The sequence below is a fragment of the Macrobrachium rosenbergii genome, chromosome 2 (genome assembly GCF_040412425.1).
Source record: "Macrobrachium rosenbergii isolate ZJJX-2024 chromosome 2, ASM4041242v1, whole genome shotgun sequence".
Lineage (NCBI taxonomy): Eukaryota > Metazoa > Arthropoda > Malacostraca > Decapoda > Palaemonidae > Macrobrachium > Macrobrachium rosenbergii.
In genome coordinates this window covers 38,495,257-38,514,559 of record NC_089742.1, presented here as the reverse complement: position 1 = coordinate 38,514,559, position 19,303 = coordinate 38,495,257, and the positions used below count along the sequence as shown (strand labels likewise).

General features: G+C 37.6%; 1 protein-coding gene and 1 long non-coding RNA gene across 4 annotated transcripts in view; both read right to left on the bottom strand.

The window, feature by feature from the left end:
• Positions 1 to 11,792, bottom strand: part of LOC136845215 (ubiquitin-conjugating enzyme E2 R2) — a 144,482-nt gene extending 132,690 nt beyond the window's left edge. The window contains exons 1-2 of one of the 3 annotated variants that reach the window (XM_067115296.1): positions 11,697 to 11,775; positions 10,881 to 11,203 (exon numbers count right to left, since the gene is read on the bottom strand). In XM_067115296.1, coding sequence (XP_066971397.1) covers positions 10,881 to 11,057 — 177 coding nt within the window. In that variant the 5' untranslated portion in view covers positions 11,058 to 11,203; positions 11,697 to 11,775. Of the gene's footprint in view, positions 1 to 10,880 lie in introns of all 3 variants that reach the window. The other 2 variants (XM_067115304.1, XM_067115290.1) reach the window with 2 other exon arrangements.
• Positions 11,793 to 14,975: 3,183 nt separating this feature from the next.
• On the bottom strand, positions 14,976 to 19,061 carry LOC136849714 (uncharacterized). The gene is made up of 3 exons (XR_010856397.1): positions 18,800 to 19,061; positions 15,450 to 15,777; positions 14,976 to 15,199 (listed from the first exon to the last, which is right to left on the bottom strand). It is a non-coding gene; the product is annotated as an uncharacterized lncRNA (long non-coding RNA).
• Positions 19,062 to 19,303: the final 242 nt, after the last annotated feature.

The window sequence follows — 19,303 nt, the reverse complement described above, 5'->3', positions numbered from 1 at the left end:
AAGGAGCGGCGGAGCAAATACACGCGACCTAATACTCAATCAAGCAACTTCAGTAGGCGAGACACGAATAAAAGAACGCGGACGCCTGGCCTGAACCAACGGGAGCTAACGGAAACGGTGGCAGGTCGCGAAGAGGTTCCATGACTCACTTCGAGGGCCAAGTTTACGTCTGTGTGTGTGTGTGTGTGTTTATGTTAAGCCTACCATATCACAAGTGATCTTTTCAAGACAAGGCCAATACACATAATCATTATCCTTTTTTTATTTTTAATGTCATTCCACAGAACCTTCTTCCTGGTTTAACTTCCGAAGCGTTACTCCACAGACCCTTGCCTAGCCTTTGTCTATATTTTCTAGTCTTCTCAAAAGGTCATTATACAGACATTTACCCTGTTCTTCTGGACTTTTCAGTATGTCACTTCAAGGACTTTGGTGTAGACTGTAGAGTGTGTGGTCCTTTCCAAAGGTCACACCTACATCTTGTGTTTATATTTAATGTTCTACTTAATAAAGTCACTCCAAGGTCTAGACTTTTCCAGAATGGTCACTCCAAAGAATATTGTCTACTCTTTCTCTGTACAAGAGGGGATTAGCCTAAAAGGGATCCCTTTGTTGCAATAAACTAAGAAATCTGAAATAGGGACCCACAAAGTAGTCCAAGATAATGTGAAAGACACACGCGAACCTTAGTTGGTAATGACACTTGAAGTTAATGAGAATTTGTGAAACCTCTCCTACAACTTGCATGGGAGGAAGTACTTTCTGAGAGAGAGAGAGAGAGAGAGAGTCATTCAAAGTTCAAGTTATATAATGAGTTGGGAAGACGCCAATTCTACTGTATTACGGTAATCGTAAATTGTCTTTTTACATAAACAAAAAAACTAACTCTTATCTAGGGCCACCAACCTCCAACTCCCCACCCACAAACCACCCTCACGAGACACGGGCATGACAATTAGTCTTGCGAGTAACCGAACTTTGAAAAAAGAGCGCGAACAGACTTAAGTAGTCAAGAGCAATAACACAAAACACACATTGCCACCTACAACACGAATGTAAAATTCGTAACTTATAGAGCTAAAGGTATGACCGCAAACACATTAAGGAGACATTTCCGGGTCTAGTAGGCCAAACTTAGAACATTGATTTAAGATTTATATAATAAAAAAAATGAGCTATTCAGAAAACTCAGGTTTCCAAAAGAGAATCAAAACGGTTTCATTCTCGTGCTGCCTCTAACACCCACGTCGTTGTACTTAATAATATAAAATTTAAATCATGATGTGAGTATTTACGTGACAATTTGGTCTGGGAGGTCAAACAGCCACGGACTCATAGAAAACTATAAAAAAAAAACTTGTGGATAACTGACTGACACCAATACAGACTTAAAACCGGCAACAGGCATGCAGCTTATTGTCTATCAATCGATAGTCATCCGCAAAATACAGTTCTAATACGGCAACAAACACGAGGAAATACTGAAATAATTTAGCGTCCGATGTCCTCCACGAGGAATAAAAAACCTCATTCAGTATTATGACCCATTCACTCTGATTCACTGGAAATGAGCAAAGCTCTGCAACATTATTGGCTGGCGAGGTCTTTGCCATACCGATGACTCACGTCACGAAGCTCTAGTCTCATACTCTTCTCGAAATCAAATTCTCTCTCTCTCTCTCTCTCTCTCTCTCTCTCTCAGACGTGCATGAATGAATAACTTGCATTTACACCAAGGTTAGTGTCACTTAAGGTTTCATGTAGTGAGTAATGCGCTTGCCTAAAATGAGAGGCGTGCTTGCGTGAGACCTTTAACAAACGCGCGCTGCTTGGTATCTGTGTGAAGCACATTACCAGTTTTATTACTATAATACAACTCACGTCATCAAAAGGACGTCTATAGGTAGATGTGGCGTTAAATCTACTATGTAATCCCGTTAAATCTATGTTAATCACGTCATCAAAAGGCGTCTATAGGTAGATGTGGCGTTAAATCCACTGTTAAAATAATTACCAACACGATCTACTACCATATAATATCTAGGCTATATGAACAACAAATAACGCAAAAAACCCTGAATAAGAAACTATCATCCGAGTCAATCTCAAGGCTCTAAAATTACCGTACCATACAAGCAACACGAGTATTCACATGCGTGATACGAATTCATTACTGGGTTTAACTGAATGTACACCATCATCCTTGCCATCACATGCCTATTATCGTGGCTGAAATCGTAAAGTGAAAAGGAACTACTTGATATTTTGGATGAGTATTTTTCACACAATGATCTCGAATCTAAAAAAAAAAAACACTTTAATCAACACATTTCTTTTACGTAGCTCAACCAGTGAGCGGCTGCCTGGTCAAGATACTTTATACTAGACAATATAAAACACCCTGTTATGTGCTCTCTGTATAGGAATATTAATGTTCTAGAAGATGAAGACCATCTAAAACAGTTTTACCTTGCGGACGTAGTATATAGCGAATCACTATTGAGAAGGCATAAAGAAAAAAGAAACAGGAACAACATAGATGAAGTGGAGAGAGATTGCTAGCCTACTGGTATATACGATAATAATTGGATAATTGATTTGTGGCCAATAAAACTGGCTTCACAACATGAGTATACTAGATCCCATTAGAGGTGAATGGAGCAAAAATTTATGATACTACTCCGCACAGCAGCCATGGGCACTTGCAAAAGATAAAATATATACTGAGATCTCTAAGACTAAGATGGTTTGAGTAAGTCATGGGAACAGAAGAGTAGTTAGCTAGAAATGTAGGCAATCAAGAGGTAGTAAGACGAACATCAATTCAGGACTCGGATAATCGAAGGATGGGCAAAGATGAAGGCAAAAACTGGATGAGAATTCTAGTCAATAGTACAATACAGAAGGGGTTCAGATTAGCCTATTTCACGCCTAACACCGCAAATGGCAAATCTGCCATAAAAATGTTAATAATGAAGAATTTCTGTGTGAACCACCACCACCAACACCAAACACTGCATATGGTTTCAGTTATATAAAAAGGGTAAGTAAACATGGGGGTACAATAAATTTTTCTTAATAAAAATGAAAAAATATGGTTCCAATAATGTCTGAACCCCACAAGCACTATTTCCAACTCTTTTTGTGGCAATGGCAATACCAACTGTCAAAACATTCCAGACTGATATGCTTGCACACACTAGCACAGACCCAAGATAGAATAAAAGACCTTCATCTGGAACATTTTTTGGAAATTTCTGAAGGAAAAAATAAACGTGCAAGGTACTGTAGGGATCAACATCCCTCATTTTTAGAGCTGCAATTCATGGAATTCTAGAATTAGCAGCGTGATCTCATAACACCCTTATAAAATGAGGATGGTGACGATTTGTGACAAAAGCAACACACTGATTCAAGTGACTCATTTACCATTTCCATCTTGTCAGATTAATTAGGTAATTATGTTGTTTGGAGCCCTTGTTAGGACGCTATAACTCAAGTAACAGCATCCTAAGCCTTTCGCTGATATTAAATTCTTGGGCAACAGCTCAAGTCCTATGAGGGACAATCACATTGCCACTAAAGTATTCCACAAGGAAGAGCAACAATAGCACTACAGGTAATCTATGACCCGGCAATATTAATCCTGATGGACTTTTCTACTTCACACAGGAACAGCTATCATGTGCACCTTTGTATCAAAATCTGAAAGACATGAGGATTAGTCCACCAACTTTATTCCTGCTTACAGGCCTATACATCTTGTTTGAGCAAATAATGTAACTGGAGCAATGACCATGCTAACAAATGGAAGGACATGAAAAAGACTGGAAAGTTGTACGTGTTGCCCTTCCTTGATGCTAGATGTACTAATAAATGGAACCTACATTCCCGGGTAGCCCGTCTCACAGGCACCATGTCATGGTGAAAACAGTACTTCACTGTCTCTAAAACTTCCCCAGTCATCCTAAACTACGTTGGTCAAAAACAGAATAGCTGAGGTTCATAAAAGCTAATGACCACTCCAGAACATCCCTAATAAAGAGATATACGACTGTCGAAACTTCGAAATTTCGACAAAGATGATGATTCCATTTAGTGACTTTTCCTTGACCTACTTTGTCATCATGTTGTCAACTGTGAAAGTTCCTTGCTTGTCATGCATTTTTAAAATACCATAAGCTATCTTACAAGGAGCACAACCATGTTTCATGATGGATTGTACTGTAATGATGTTGCAATCAGTTCTAGAAATCTTGAAGCTGCTTCTATCCTGTCCTTATAAAACAGGAAGCCTTTGCTAACCGTACAGCCTTGAAGGTAGCTGGAATACACTTCCTCTAGCCATGATCCAGGCCAGGGATGATTCTACCATACATCTTCAAATTGGTATACTGTACTGTACAACACAATACAGTTGCAGCTACCAAAAGATGGAGGACTGATAAAAAAATTTAAGATGACAATCCTTTGAACCCCATAAAACAAACTGACCATAGCACATCACTATATGGTATACTGACTGAAGAGGAAAAAACAAAATATTTTGTGGCTCAATGGTCTACTAAATTATAACCTACTTAGTCACATCAATAAACAATTATGTACTGGTTACCTTATAAAAGGCTACCATGTAAGTAGTATGCTGTAATTCACAAAGTAGAGAAAGAAAAAGGCAACAGAGGGTACAGTATTTTCCTTCCATCAGTTAAGAAACAACCTGGCCCTCCCACCTGGAAAGGGTTTCTATGCATGGATGGATGAACATATACTGTACAGTATACAACTTAAGGCAAAACCCCAAGCATTTCGGCTGAGAAGGACATTCTATAGTGAATGAGATACCAGAATATTTGGTGAGAAATGTCACAATTCAAAATAAATGGAATGCTCTAGAGAAAAAAAAAATGACAAGCTTGGTGGATTACCAGAGAGGTAACTTTGCTAATGATTGAAATATTTAGGAAAGTATGTTTTTGTACTCCTATTACAGATACTAGTTTCCTCCCTGCTTTTCAAAGGTTGTGCAATCACTACTATAAACCATGCAAACTCAGTCTGGAAACCCCTGCAAGCAGACTACTTCAACATAATGTACATGAGTTTGTGGTATCAATTATCCTCAATGTTCTCTTTGGTAAACTTAACAAGAACACGTTACACAACCACCACCTTTGCTTATGTTCTAACCTTTACGACGCCTATACTTGCTGAATGCTTTATATATGTCTGAAAGATTATTTTACTTGCTTAATTTCATAAAAACACATTCACGTTAACCAACTATGTTTCAATCACTTTGGGAAAAAATTCTCAAAATTCAATTAGTTGGTAGGTACTTAATCATTACCTAAATGAGATTAACAGTAGCCCAATTCACTATCATGGGGATCAGCTGGTATACTTTAACACTGGTCAAGTTACAATCCATGAAAGATACAACAGGCTGAGGAAAACAACAATCCCTACAGGCATCTCCAAGTCCTAAACTTAGGAGTTATGGAGTTATCAATCTGCTGGATGTACCGATACTGCATGTTATTAAGGTACTGCACAGATGTGCCTTCATGCCAAAAGTTAGGCTAATATTACCCACTAACAAGTGAACCAGAAAACTTTTAAGGAGCTGTTACCAGCAACTTTTTCATCCCATTTCAGGGCTACAATTTCATGACAAAAGCTAATTTCCTACACCTCACCTTTTCATTTAATCTCAAAAGTTACACTGATTGCATCAACTGTCTTTTAGTATACTGTATTGAGGAGGTTACTCACTGACAATGTGCAAACCAATAGAAATTGAAGCTACCAGTGCACTTGGTGTAACTGCCTTCAAATGCAGCTCCACAGTTGACACATTAAGGTTATCTAGATTTTAACATGTTTACTTCTCCAATAGAATTTAGGAGGGTTAGCAACCCATCCTACGAGAAAATGTCATAATCCCTCACAATTATTAAGATGAAAATTGACTATGACCAATGTTCACTTTATCAAAAGACTGTACCTCTCAACAGAGTTTACTCTGTACTGCTGCCTGAATATTAGACTACATCATAGTTACTAACTTAGGAAACTGAATCTTCCCATCACTAAATATAGGTTTAATTTATTCTAAATTATGAGTGGCTTTGAATACTACTTATAACTAGGCCTAGGCCTATATGTATTACCTAAATTATGAGTGGTTTTGAATACTACTTATAACTACAGTATATGTATTATCTATGTAGCTGCCAAGTTACAAAAGGGCAACAATTAGTAATACATCATGGTACACTATAGTAATTAAGAGTTTACCTAACCTAGTGCAAGGGTAATTGGAGAGACATTATATACCCACACATGCAGTGAACCTACCAGCCTCAACTTCCATGGCACATCTGTTCTCAAGTTATTTTCTAATTTCTGCCCACCTAAACCACACCTGGTTCACAGCATGATATTAGCAAGATGTAATATTCATGAACCATTTCTATTGGTCATATATATTTATTTTTAGTAAAAGTTTGCCATTAATGCTATTAGAACATATGACCAAAGCACCCATCATGTTCTTTTTAATATAGCTAACATAGGCTACATAAAGATACTGTACTTAAATTTTAAATGTGGTAATAAATAAAATCTGGACAAAAAATGGATCTCATTAAAGTAGTCTACAAACACATGGTATGCTGATCCCCAAATGTTATAAACAATAAAAATAATACCTTTAACAAACAATTATCATAAAAACCCATTCAGGGGAAATAATGTGGAACAAATATTTAATATGAATCAGCATAAAGTGCTGATCCCTAAATGTTCTAAAAAACAAAAATAATAACTTGAACAAACACTTATCATAAAAATCAATTCAGGGGAAATAATGTGGGCCAAATATTTAATAAGAATTAGCTAAATTGCAAATTAAACACACCAAACCACACTCATCTACTTCACGTCAAAATTGACTTTCCTTACCTTCCTGACCATTCCTATTGAAACACTGAAATGGTTCACTACAGGCACTTTAGGTAATTACACCTAAATTAAAAGATTGGGATAAAATCTACTAACTTAACAGGACTGTATTACTTCAGTGAAATAGGTTTCTTTTCTGTGGGTGACATAACCTAATGAGATAACTGAGGTGATCAAACCAAATTTAATTTAAATGTCAATTTAATCCATAATATCCAAAAAATCTAGACTAGTTGACTTGAAAACCATAGCTGTACATTATACAATTCAATTAAAATACCTGTTCTACATACTTGAAAAAGTGAATACCTGTACTACAAACTTTAAAAATGTATAGGCCTATCTAAAAAATAAAAAGACAAATACAGTGGTCATACCTAAAATACAACTACAATGTAATGTCATAACCTAAGAAATCAAGTACAGTTGGCTCGAGAAAATAATGCTTCATCCTATACAAGGTAAAAAAAAAACCGTATCATGAAGCAACAAAACTTGAGGTAAACATCTACAAAAAAGCATGTTTTGAAAATGCAAAGCCAATTATTCACAGCAACAAAAAGGCTTTGAGAAAACAATGTAAATACGTAATCACATACTACTAAGTACATCTCTTGGAATTTTGCAAGAAAACTAGATACAACTAGATACAGAAGAACTACCATGACGTATGTCTGCCAGGATTGATGTCTTGGCTAACTCAAGAAACATATGTAAAGGCACCTGTACAGTTATTCCAACTACTCAGCTCAATTTTTAAATTCTAGCCAGATGATGTCTGCATTGTACTTATTTTCAACTGAGTAGTACATTGCAGTCCTGTCAAATTAATAAAGTACAGTAGTACCAGTTTCACATAATACATTTACAGTGAATGTTTATATTTAGTTCCTTGCAGAATCCTTACACATAGCCAGCACCTGACAGGTACGACCCAGCACCTTAGATCAAGGTAGAATAATCACTGCCAAATTACAGGTGAGTCAGTGTGAGTGTGCATGTATGTATGCTTCCCAAGGCTTGCCAACCACCCCAGTGTATGCAAGTGCTGGGCTAAGTTGTTGGGGTTCACAGTATCCCTGTCATTACTGCTGCCATATTTCTTTAATTTTAATGATTTTTTTCTTCTTGGTATTCTTATTTATTACATCCATGACCTGTGGTATAAAAAAAAACAGTTTCCCACTGTGATCTCTAGTTGGATACAGGTATAAGGTTAAGTTAAGGGGTAACTGTTACATACAAAAACAACTTGGTTGCCACTCAAAATGCAGATACTGTAATAGAATCTAAGGTAATGCTGATAATTTTCTGCTCACAGTGAATTGAAGACCACCAGTCATATGATTATAATTACAGCATATCTGTCATTTCCTTATGGAAACTGAGGCAAGATATTAAGAAGTAAGATATCTGCTATTTAGCCAAATGTAGGAAGGATTTGTGAATTTCCCTAGTCACCATTTGCTCTTTCACAAATCTTCATATAACTCTGTGAGGTTGATGATGAACTCTTGGGGAAACTGAGCACCTATAACACAAAATTGTTTAATCACCTCTGACCTCTGAAGTACGGCAATAATTAGGTAGCCTACTTTAGTCATGGTAATTACACAGTTTCTCATGAAATTCAGTGTTGGCACCGAGTTTAACCCTGCTCATGGGTAGATTTCAGTAGCACCATGATGTACTGTCTATTGTGTGCCAGGGATAAGGGTTTGAAGGGAGCACATAAGTCTATCTGAAGAGTCATCAGCAGCCAATGCTTGGTTCTTAGTCTTGCTTGGATGGAAAGGGGGGGGGGCCCCTTGGGAGCTGATTTGTGAGTTAAGACTCTACAGCATTGTACAATGATCTGGCCCTTGCCTCTGCCCCTCATGAGAGATCAATTAAGTTTTCATAAACTCAAAGTTAAGTTCCCAGCTGTTTACACCAACCTATTTTCAGTATCACCATGGATCTCACATCAAGGCTGTTTAGATAGTCTTATGCCAAACAAGCCAAAAGCATTTTGGTTTTTTTTTTAGAACTTGATTGAATTAATGTCCTTGCAATCATTCAGTGAAGATCCTTATAAAGTCAAAACATTGTGCTGGTGGTTTTCTCATGACTGCATTTAGGAGGGTTTTTTTTTATGGCATAAGAAATAGAAATGATTGCTTGCTTTCTCAGAACTGCATGGACCCAAACTACACATGCACCAAAGTAGCTTCCTGTATGGATAGTAGACTCTGCTACTGCTGAACCATATTCTTTGATCTACCCCCACTCACAGTAATCCTGTTAAGCATATGCAACGACAAGGACCAAGCATGCCAGGTTGGGTTACAATGCAATCATGTCAAAACCACATTTTTTGCTCAAATTATGGGAGTGTTTGAGCTAAGCAAGTCCCAGTCGGTAGGACCTAGCATCCTAGGTTAGGTTAGGTTAGTGTGGGATGAAACCCTGAAAATAACAGACACACATTATGCCTATGGTAAGGGAAGGATTCAAAACTGCCTCACACAAGAACACATGTCCTGGATTGGGTTAGGTTATGCAATAATTACCATGAGTATATTTTCGGTTGTTTTTTTTTTTGGTGATGTGGGTTCTACTTCAGCATCCCAACAGCTAGTTGCTAATGCCACATCTTCTGGATTTAATTATTCTTTTGGGGGACTGTTACAGTTTACCCTTGTAAACTGTATATATTTCAGAAATCTCTTCTTGTGACATGCATTTTTTATCATTCCTGGTGGTGCAATTCACTTGACTGGTTTTCCTACACCCCAAAAAAAATCAGTTGTCATACTGGGACCAACTAAATGTAGTCAAAATAAAATTGATTACTGCACTTGACAAGAAAAATATAAAAAAATATAGGCTATCTACCTGATGCATTCCCTGAATTCATTCTCTTTTATGGTGACGACACTTCCCCAACTATATAAACACAATACTACAATAAAATTCAAGTAAAGCAACACTGTACTCTTGCAGGTTTAACAATAACGTACAATTTAAGAGCAAACACACTTGGGGGGAAACAAAAATTCTAAACCAGTTACTCTGTAACTTTTTGAACATACAGGTAAACAAATCCATATTGCAAAACAGACTCCAGATGACAAACTTTACAACATAAATTTGCTTGAGTAAAATTGTCATGATGTACCCCTTGTGTCACAGAAGTTGAGGCCTTTTGAAAAGACACAACAGATGGATGTCTGAAGTTTCCTGGCTATGGGCTATGATACTTTGAAATCGGTTGGGATCAGGCCTGGTTCACAAAACTGGTTTTCATGATAAGCACATCATCTTCATGCAAGTAACCTATATAAACTTTCCCATCTGGGTTAATGCATTCTGGCCTACCTTCAGCTACTCACGTCCAATGTGAGGTTGGAGGTGGGGGAGGAGGAGGAATGGAACTAGTGCCCTGGAGGGAGCCAAAAAATTCGTTTACTACGGTTCTGGTCCTCATTTCAATCACTCATCACCAAAGCATTATCCTAGTGTCACAAGCCTAAATGCGATTGTCTCAGACATCACTTTTGGTAGACTTATATGAATGCAGGCTATACTGCCAGGGAATTAGATTTTTAAAGGCCTAGGCCTTGTTGCTCACTGCCCCAAGAACAGTATTGGCTCTTGGCGGCCATGACCTTAGTAATAAGTGGGTCTCGGTTAACCTAATTAGCCTAAGTTTGTTTTTCTCGGCATGAGCCACAAAAAAAACCATTCTTGGGGTCTACAACGAAGAGGATTTTCAATATTTAAATCTCTGAATATTTCTGCAGTGACACGAGGTATATACAAAAGCAAATAGGTTGCGCTTGGGCCTACCGTTAAAAAGCAATTAGGCCGTACTTAGGCCTATCCTAACCATCAAATAGCTGGCATTATACTGGATACAAAACTTTTCTCACCTTAAAATATCCTCCTTGGTAAAGTGTGTCTGGTGGTCCGAATATGGCGACCTCCCACTCGAAGAGGTTGTCCTCGTTGACGAGTTTGACACAAAAGCCTTCGACAGGTTCCTCCTGGAGGCCTCGGTACTCTAAGGACAATGCTCTAACGGCGCTGCTGGAAGGCTGCATAGCCATGCTGCGATCGTAATAACTGCTCGACACTGGCTAATTATGTACTGGGAAAGAACAGTTTTGTATTATACAGTGGAATAGTACATATAATTCCTCTTTCCTGGGGTCAAGTCTTGCGAGGTCGATTTAAACTCTCCTCTCAAGTGAATCTGATCAATAAACAAATGTTTTTACCGTAACTCCAAAATTATTTTTCTAATGGACTACAAGGTAATATTCTCAGGTGTAATGAACCTTTGTCATTACTTCATGCCGAACATGCGGGGAAATTTCCTGTTCATTTATCCTGCTGTCTAACAAAAAAATTACGCAGAGGGGAATACACGATCTTGTCAACAAAATGCTTCTCTCAAAACGGTTTTACAAGAAGACAGAGAGCAAATTCAAGCCAACGTCCAAATGTACAATTTCCTGTTCGCAACGTACTATATAATAATAAAAGCAGCACAAGTAACGACAGAAAGCAGCAGCTGCTTCTCTTTCAGCAGCTCTTCAACAACAGGGAATATGGCGGCTCTACGTCTCACATCTAACAACAAAATTTCTCACTCCTTCTACACTTTCAGCATTACATCCATGTATTCATGTTGTATGCAAATGTTAAAGGGGTTATTTTCACTAACGCATCTAGGGAAAAGTTACATGTAAAAACGGCCGACGAAAATAAGTATCACGCGCAAGCGAAGTGCAAGCACATACACGGGAACTGATCCACAACTGAAACCTATTGGATTTGTTGTTCGCGTTTGCCAAGTGGGAAAAATTTCGTACAGTACTGAAAAACAAAGTTTCGATTAGAATACTCTTATCTATCGGTAGTCTGAATTATATGTTCTATACCTTACAGAAATTGCACTCGAAACAAGATAGTCTGTTAAATCATCCCAAGAGAAACTATAATTATGCAGAGACCTTGGAATTAAAGACTGCACTCTGCTCAGCTGGGCGGATGTTTCGTTACCTGACGCACGAATAAATTGATCTTATACTTGACTGATTTCTACGTGCATGCGACATTTAAATGTCCTACATATCTCAATAAGATATGTTACTCTGATTAGATGTGCTTGAGGTAACCAGCTGTCCGTATCTCAATGCATACTGTGTCCAAGAATAAGTGTGTTTCTAACCGTACAAACTGAGAAAACAAAATTAAAGTAAAATAAAAACAACAACAAAAGCGACAGACTGCAGTGCAACGATCCAGTGAACAGGGTGTTTTCCCTTTAAAAGATCTGGAATTGTCTCATTTTGTATCTAGTTGATACAATTACGTTGTGACTCTCTTGGCAAAGACTATGAAACACTTGTGAGGTAAGTCACAGGAAAAAAAGGTACGAGGTTCCATTTCTAGCATGGAGAGAGAGGTGGGGGGGGGGGGGCGGCTGTAGTCGTGATGCGTAACAAAATGGAAAAGAAAATTATTTACAAATTGATATTTAAACCTCCTAAAAAAGTGGAGATTTATTTCGATTATCTTATTCTTGTCTCAGTTTTAGCGATGAGTAAGTGTTATTATAATGGGAACTGGTGTTGCTATTTTGTAAGTAAAATCCATGCGAAACACAACTTGCCAAAAATAATGATTGTGTGCACCTGTCATATAACGAAATATTGGGTACTTAATAAGCGAAAGATCTCCGTGGCACAAGACCAACTTAATCTAAAAATGAAATATTATCAGACGCTGTGATCATAAAGTTTGCAAAGGAGAGACGGAGCAATTAAACATATTTTAACGAGGACTTTTCGTCAAATTACAGTAATTAATCAAATACTTGTATTATTAAAGGAGGCAAGATTCAATATACACTATAATTTCCTACGTTTACTAAACGGGAACAAAAGTGGAGTCCACTGTGTACTGCTATAGTCAATGAAGATTTAAAATGACTGCAGGAGGAGCATATTATAAATCAGTGGCTCAAGCAATGCATGCCATGAGGCACTCGAAGACCACATATGTCCGACCAAGGTCGCCCTAGACCTAACCTCTGTGAACTCCAAAAATCCTCCTTCGTATCCGTATATAAATCCAATCAGCGTTGATCCACCCGTCAACAAAAATTCATTCAAATATATTGACAACTTTTTGAGATACCGTATCTCACGGAAAAGGAAAGCCACACAGACAGACAGACAAACAAACAAACGGGCCAAAATAGTGGCAGATGTGAAGTTTTTTCTTTACTCTTTATTAGTTTCAATTTTCATTCATTTTTTAGAACAGCGTGCTGAATTATATAGGTCCTGTGTAGAATGAGCCATGATTTATTTTTTTTTAATATTCTACACTGTACAATAATGACTTAAGACGTGGCACGAGTAAATTGCATAATTGAGTAGGAGGCGGTCAACGGAGATGTGTGTGTGTGTGTGTGTACTGTCTGTGTGGATTAAAACTAAAGAATCTCAGCGAAAGGAACTGTACCGCTCTGACTGTATATTAAACATTGTAAATTGCAGAATATTACCTGAAAGCAGTAGATGCCACATTTGCATTAGTAGGTAACGTAAATTGCAAGAGCAAGACTGTCAAAAAAGCATGTATAATTCGAAGTAGGCATGGACCTCCTGGATGGACGTAGAGAGAGAGAGAGAGAGAGAGAGAGAGAGAAACCGGGATCACAAAATCTAATGGGGTAACACCAAAGGCTCTCTAAAAGCGTAAAAGACAGTATTGCTTAGCCGTCAGACGCCTTTATAATGAGCAATATAGTAGTCCCTACGGTTTCCAAGGAATCTGAGACCAACGTAGTTTATACACACACACACACACACACACACACACACACACACACACATATATATATATATATTGTGACAGATATTTGCTGCTCTCGTCTCTCTGGCGCAACACGGGTCAGAATTCAATATCTTGAAGGGGGGTGACCCCCAGACATTGATATGAGGAATTTCGTGGTAGTAACAGCGATGTCTGTAGAGGAAAGGTCAGATCAGGTTGCTCTTAGATTAGTCAAAGGGTTAATGGACATGCTAAGTGTCCCTTTAGATACCCTTGTCCCAAGAACTATATTCCTGTGATGATCTCCTGTCTGCTGGTTTTAATTCCTTCTTTCAGGCATGCAACATTCCTGCTCACCTTTACCAGTGCCCGAGGGCATCCAAGCAATAACAACAGCCCCAAAGACGATGGACAAGTCTTAGGGCTAGCCAAGGCAGTCTCAGCTGAGAGCTCATATAAGCCACACTGTAGTCTCCTACACCCGAATCAACAGCTGTAGTCTTTATTCCTGGCATAGATCCATGCTAGATTGTTAACAGAGGGCATATTGGATCAAGTTCATTCTGCAGATGTGTGGACTGCAATACTGGATTACCAAGACATGTTATCTCTCCCTCGTGTTCTGCCACCTTGTGAACAATGCCTTCGAAGATTTTAACCTCCGCCTTGCTACTGGCAAGACAGCTTCTGAACTGATAGTCATAGCAACCAGAGAAACATGAGCCAAGGCTTTGTAATGCATTATCATTGTGTAATTGCTATTGCATCTTGAAAGCCAGTTAATTGTAAATTTAGATGGATTGCATGCCAGCCAACTTCATTCTACTTGTTTGAATTGAGTGAAATAAAGTAGATTAAGATACCCCATTGGCTTTCTGGCGACCTGTCCTTTTGTGTTAAACATGATTAGAAGGTAAGTTTTTATCCTTTGTTACATTTTGCTCACATATTTGGCTCTGGGTACTGGCCTATAAGGCAACTCTGAACCAATATTCATTTTAGTCATCCAAACCCGTCCAAATATGTAATAATATTTTGATAAGAGTGTTGGCTGATCTGTAAATTCTTACCTTGGCAACGACACATCTGATTATGGATCAACACGTCCTACAAGAATGAATTTAAGGAGAATTATATTGCAAGTAATGGAAGGACTTAGAAGAGAAATTCCAAGCCTGAATTAATTCATTGTATTTACATTAATCAGAAGAATCAATTATAAAGAGCTGTATACACTGGGATCTTGGCACCTTTCAAGTTAAATTATGCAATTGGAAAGATTAAGAGTGCCACTCCATAAAGACTCATATATGATGAATAAGACTGCATGAATAGCTTGACTGATGGATGTAGGGGCACAGTGGAGGCAGATGGTTCTACAACGGTACATAGACCCTTTCTGCAATGTATAGAGAGAGAAAAACGATCACTTGGTAAGCCAAAGCACAACTACTCTTTACAAAGGGGATACTGAAGGCTTGAGGAACTGATGTCAGCTTATGATCAGGTAGATTACTCTTTAACAGTGATAACTGATTACCGACAATGATTCTGGGTCTAAGTATAATGCAAGGGGAAAAGGAAACGGAATGAGATAAGAGTATAAGATAAATGACCAAACCCCCCCCACGCCCACCACCACACAGTACCTTAATTCCTTAAGTGAAGATCTGTGGTTGCAAAGTTAATGGATTCCTGGACAAGTGGGACTTCTACATATGGCACTTTAAGGCAGTACTTGGAAGGTAAGTTGTCGGCCAGACAAAGAGGTGAGCAGTTGCTTGGGTGGCTGAGTATCGTGCAGCAGTGTCCTGTCTGGGTCTGTTCTTGTTGACCTTGGTTTGGCCTTATATGACCTCTGTTTCTTGCCGGTGTTTGCTGCCTTGGGCATTTCAGGTGTTTCGCTCCTTCGAGTGCGATTCCCGTTAGTTTCCTGCTGCAGGCAATTCACGTGGCTGTCTGGGAAAGAAGGTGTGCCTGGAAGGAGGAAACTTTGGCCAGCAGAGTCATAAAACAGATTAAGATAGATGCTTTGGAGAGGCTTAACGAGTGAGAGTGCTAGGACCCTGACGAATCTATTGTCAAATTTTAATTAACAGGGAATGTCTTCATATGTGTTTTTCTGGCTTTCTGTGTGGTCTTCCTAAAAAGGAAGTATGGAGGCTGAGAAGTAAGAATACTTCTGGCAATATATATATATATATATATATATATATATATATATATATATATATATATATATATATATATATATATATATATATATATATATATATATACACACACACACCATCCAGCCGTTGTCCTCAACATGATGTAATTCTAGAGAAAAGTCAAGACAATGATCACTGCCACATTTATACCTTGATTGCTGAACTGTGAATTGTATATGCAACCCCTTTACAGAAAACTTCCAAAACATCCGTGATTAACAAGCAGTACTTTTTAACACAAGAACTGTTGATCTGGTTTATTTCAACAGCTTTCACGTCATCTTCCGTCCTGATAGTGTACCCAGTGAGGTGCACTGATGGCACTAACCCCACCGTACTGAGACAGCAGTAAGGAAGTTGGTATTCAAGGTAACTTACAATGGAATGTGATCATAGGGTGTTCAAGATCGCAACGACTGTTGCGACTCATAATGGGCTTTTAATGAAGATGTTATAGATCAACGGATAGGACTGGAGCTCTGTATGTAATGTGGAAAAAAAGAATCAGAAATACGATTATGAAGGAGACTCTATAGGTGCCACGTTACATAGACTACTCGTATCTCTGATTCTTTTTTTCCACATTGCATACAGAGCTCCTATCCGTTGATCTATAACAACTATCAGGACGGAATATGACGTGAAAGCTGTTGAAATAAACCAGATCAGCAGTTCTTGTGTTAAAAAGCACTGCTTATTAAGTCACTGATGTTTTGGAAGTTTTCTGTAAAGGGGTTGCATGTTCAATTCACAGTTCAGCAGTCAAGGTATAAATGTGACAGTGATCATTGTCTTGACTCATTCAGGCAGTGAAACGTAAAATCATATAAATTTGATCAATATCTGAGTAACTTTCCCAGGGCATGTAACCTTCAAGCAGGATCTAAAATTTCCTACTGCCACCTAGAGATTAAGTAATCTTTTGTTCAGATAATTCAACATTTTAACTGTTGTTTAGAGACATTACAAGATAGACAACATGCTCTCCGTAACTGTCAACGATGAAGTTGAAAATTTTTGAAATCTTCAGATTAATCATATTTTAGTAGTTTTGGTTGCCCTTCTCTGAACGTTTAAAAGAGCACCTCTAAATCTATAATTGTTCTCGATGACTATTTCTTGTTGTACGCCTAAGAGTATTGGTCATAACATTTACTAGGTATCCAGTCTGACGTCTCGCATTTCTGGTGAATATTTCTTATGAGTGAAGTCACATCCCTTTGGTTCCTTGAATTCATTTTTGTATATATCAAATATATTAAAGTTGTTCTTAGCACGTATATTTCATCACGAAAAAAAATCGAAGACCGTTGATCTTTTTACCGTTCAGTAGTTTATTACTTCATTTTGATCCTTTTATCATATAGTAATTTATTACTGTATCACTGATGCATTACAAAATGCGGTTATACGTAAGTGAACATCAAAAACAGTTCCCTTCGAAGATCATACCTATTAAATTTATTAGCCGCTCTACGGAAATTATAAATTATAGCCAAGAGTTTTATCTCTATATAACAAAAATAATGCAAAGGAATACAATATTTCTATATAGTTTTATATAAGTTACAATTTAACTATTATATATAAAATAAGAATTATAAAATGATTGCAATCGTATATTGATTTTACTACAACGGTTACTTTTCATTTTCTGTATTTGAAAATATTTTATATATTCCTAATGAAAGCTTATAGATTCCAGTGCTCTTAGTATGATAATGACATTCAAGAAAAGTGTGTTTTGTTTGAACCTTTAGTCTTGGAAAATACATTGAAACAGAATATAAGGAAATCATACTCATGATTCATTATAATTATTAATAACCCAGACGATTGTTCTTGAGTGGTGTTTGACTGAGAAAACGGAACACTGTACATAATAGAAAATAAGTCCTACTCATAATACATGGGTAACTATTGAAACAACCACGTTCGGAATATATTTTGAGTCCTTTCTCAATACAAAATTTTCCCTCTTAACTGTAAATGGAAACTTGAATACTTCCTGGAGGCAGGAAGCAAATAAGAGCGACTATGAAATAAATACCAGGTTTACTGTATAGATCTGGTAATGGGCTTCTAGGACAATATTTGGTTAGGCTGCATTCTGCTAGGATAACTTACGGAGACCTTGGGATAACTTCGCTGTTGGATAATGCGCTTAGCCCTGGCTTTGAAAATATCATCTAACAAGAGCTTTTTGAGACCATTAGCTCTCAAAAATGTACGTCAGGACCACTTTCTATATCCTGCCCGGCTCTGGGTGGTAGCCACATTCAGACTGACATTGCTGGAGGCTTAATGGTCTCTGAAAACCCTGCTGAATTATTACCCAAAATAAACCGAGACTATTTTTATGGGTGACCTAAAGTAAGAATAATTAAGCTATTATAAAACTTATGGTCATAAAGGTAGAGAGAGACCCATTCTATGGTAAATAGGCGTATAAGAATAAATCTTAAACCCAGAAATGTTCAGTCTCGCCAAATTTGTAAAAATTCGTAATGGACCCACTTTGTACTCTCAGTTCGGACTCCGGAGTAACCCAAATAAATTATTCTATACATATAGGAAGACTACCCAATGCAATTTCATGGGACAATTCATAATGGTACAGAAGCAACGATAATACTGCACTTTGCATAAAGGTTGTGATCCTTAACCATTTTCTTATTCTCTCAATTTCATAGGCTAACTGTTCTCCCCCTGCCATGGGACACCGCCAGGATAGGCTACTTACAGTTGCACTAGCAAGCTATAGTTATCCACAACGATGTCCTTACCTGCAACATTCAATTGCGAAATGCTGGATACATTAAGATCCGCTGCTTCTCCAGATTTTTTTTTTTTAAGATCTTTATATTCCATCTCTCAATCCATCAACATCATCGCCTGATTCAGGGATCCTCCGCTGCACTCACTCCACAAAACACAGTTGCGGGCATTCTAAAGTAAGCAGTAGAGCTATAAAACTAATAATTATTTTTCTTGTTTTTAACTTTCGGTTCATTATCCCTTCTTTTATCCGACACTGACTTCACATATAATTAAATATTTCGCTCAATTACAAAGTTTACATTTTAATGTTTAGTATATAATATATATATATATATGTATATATATATATATATATATATATATATATATATATAATATATAGATAGATAGATAGATAGATAGTGATGTAGTGAATACAAACCTGTACCCATGCAGTCTCATGTCCTTTTCTGGCTGCCACCTGAAAATTGTAATGTTACCACGTGAAGTACCCCATAGGGAAGTAGGGC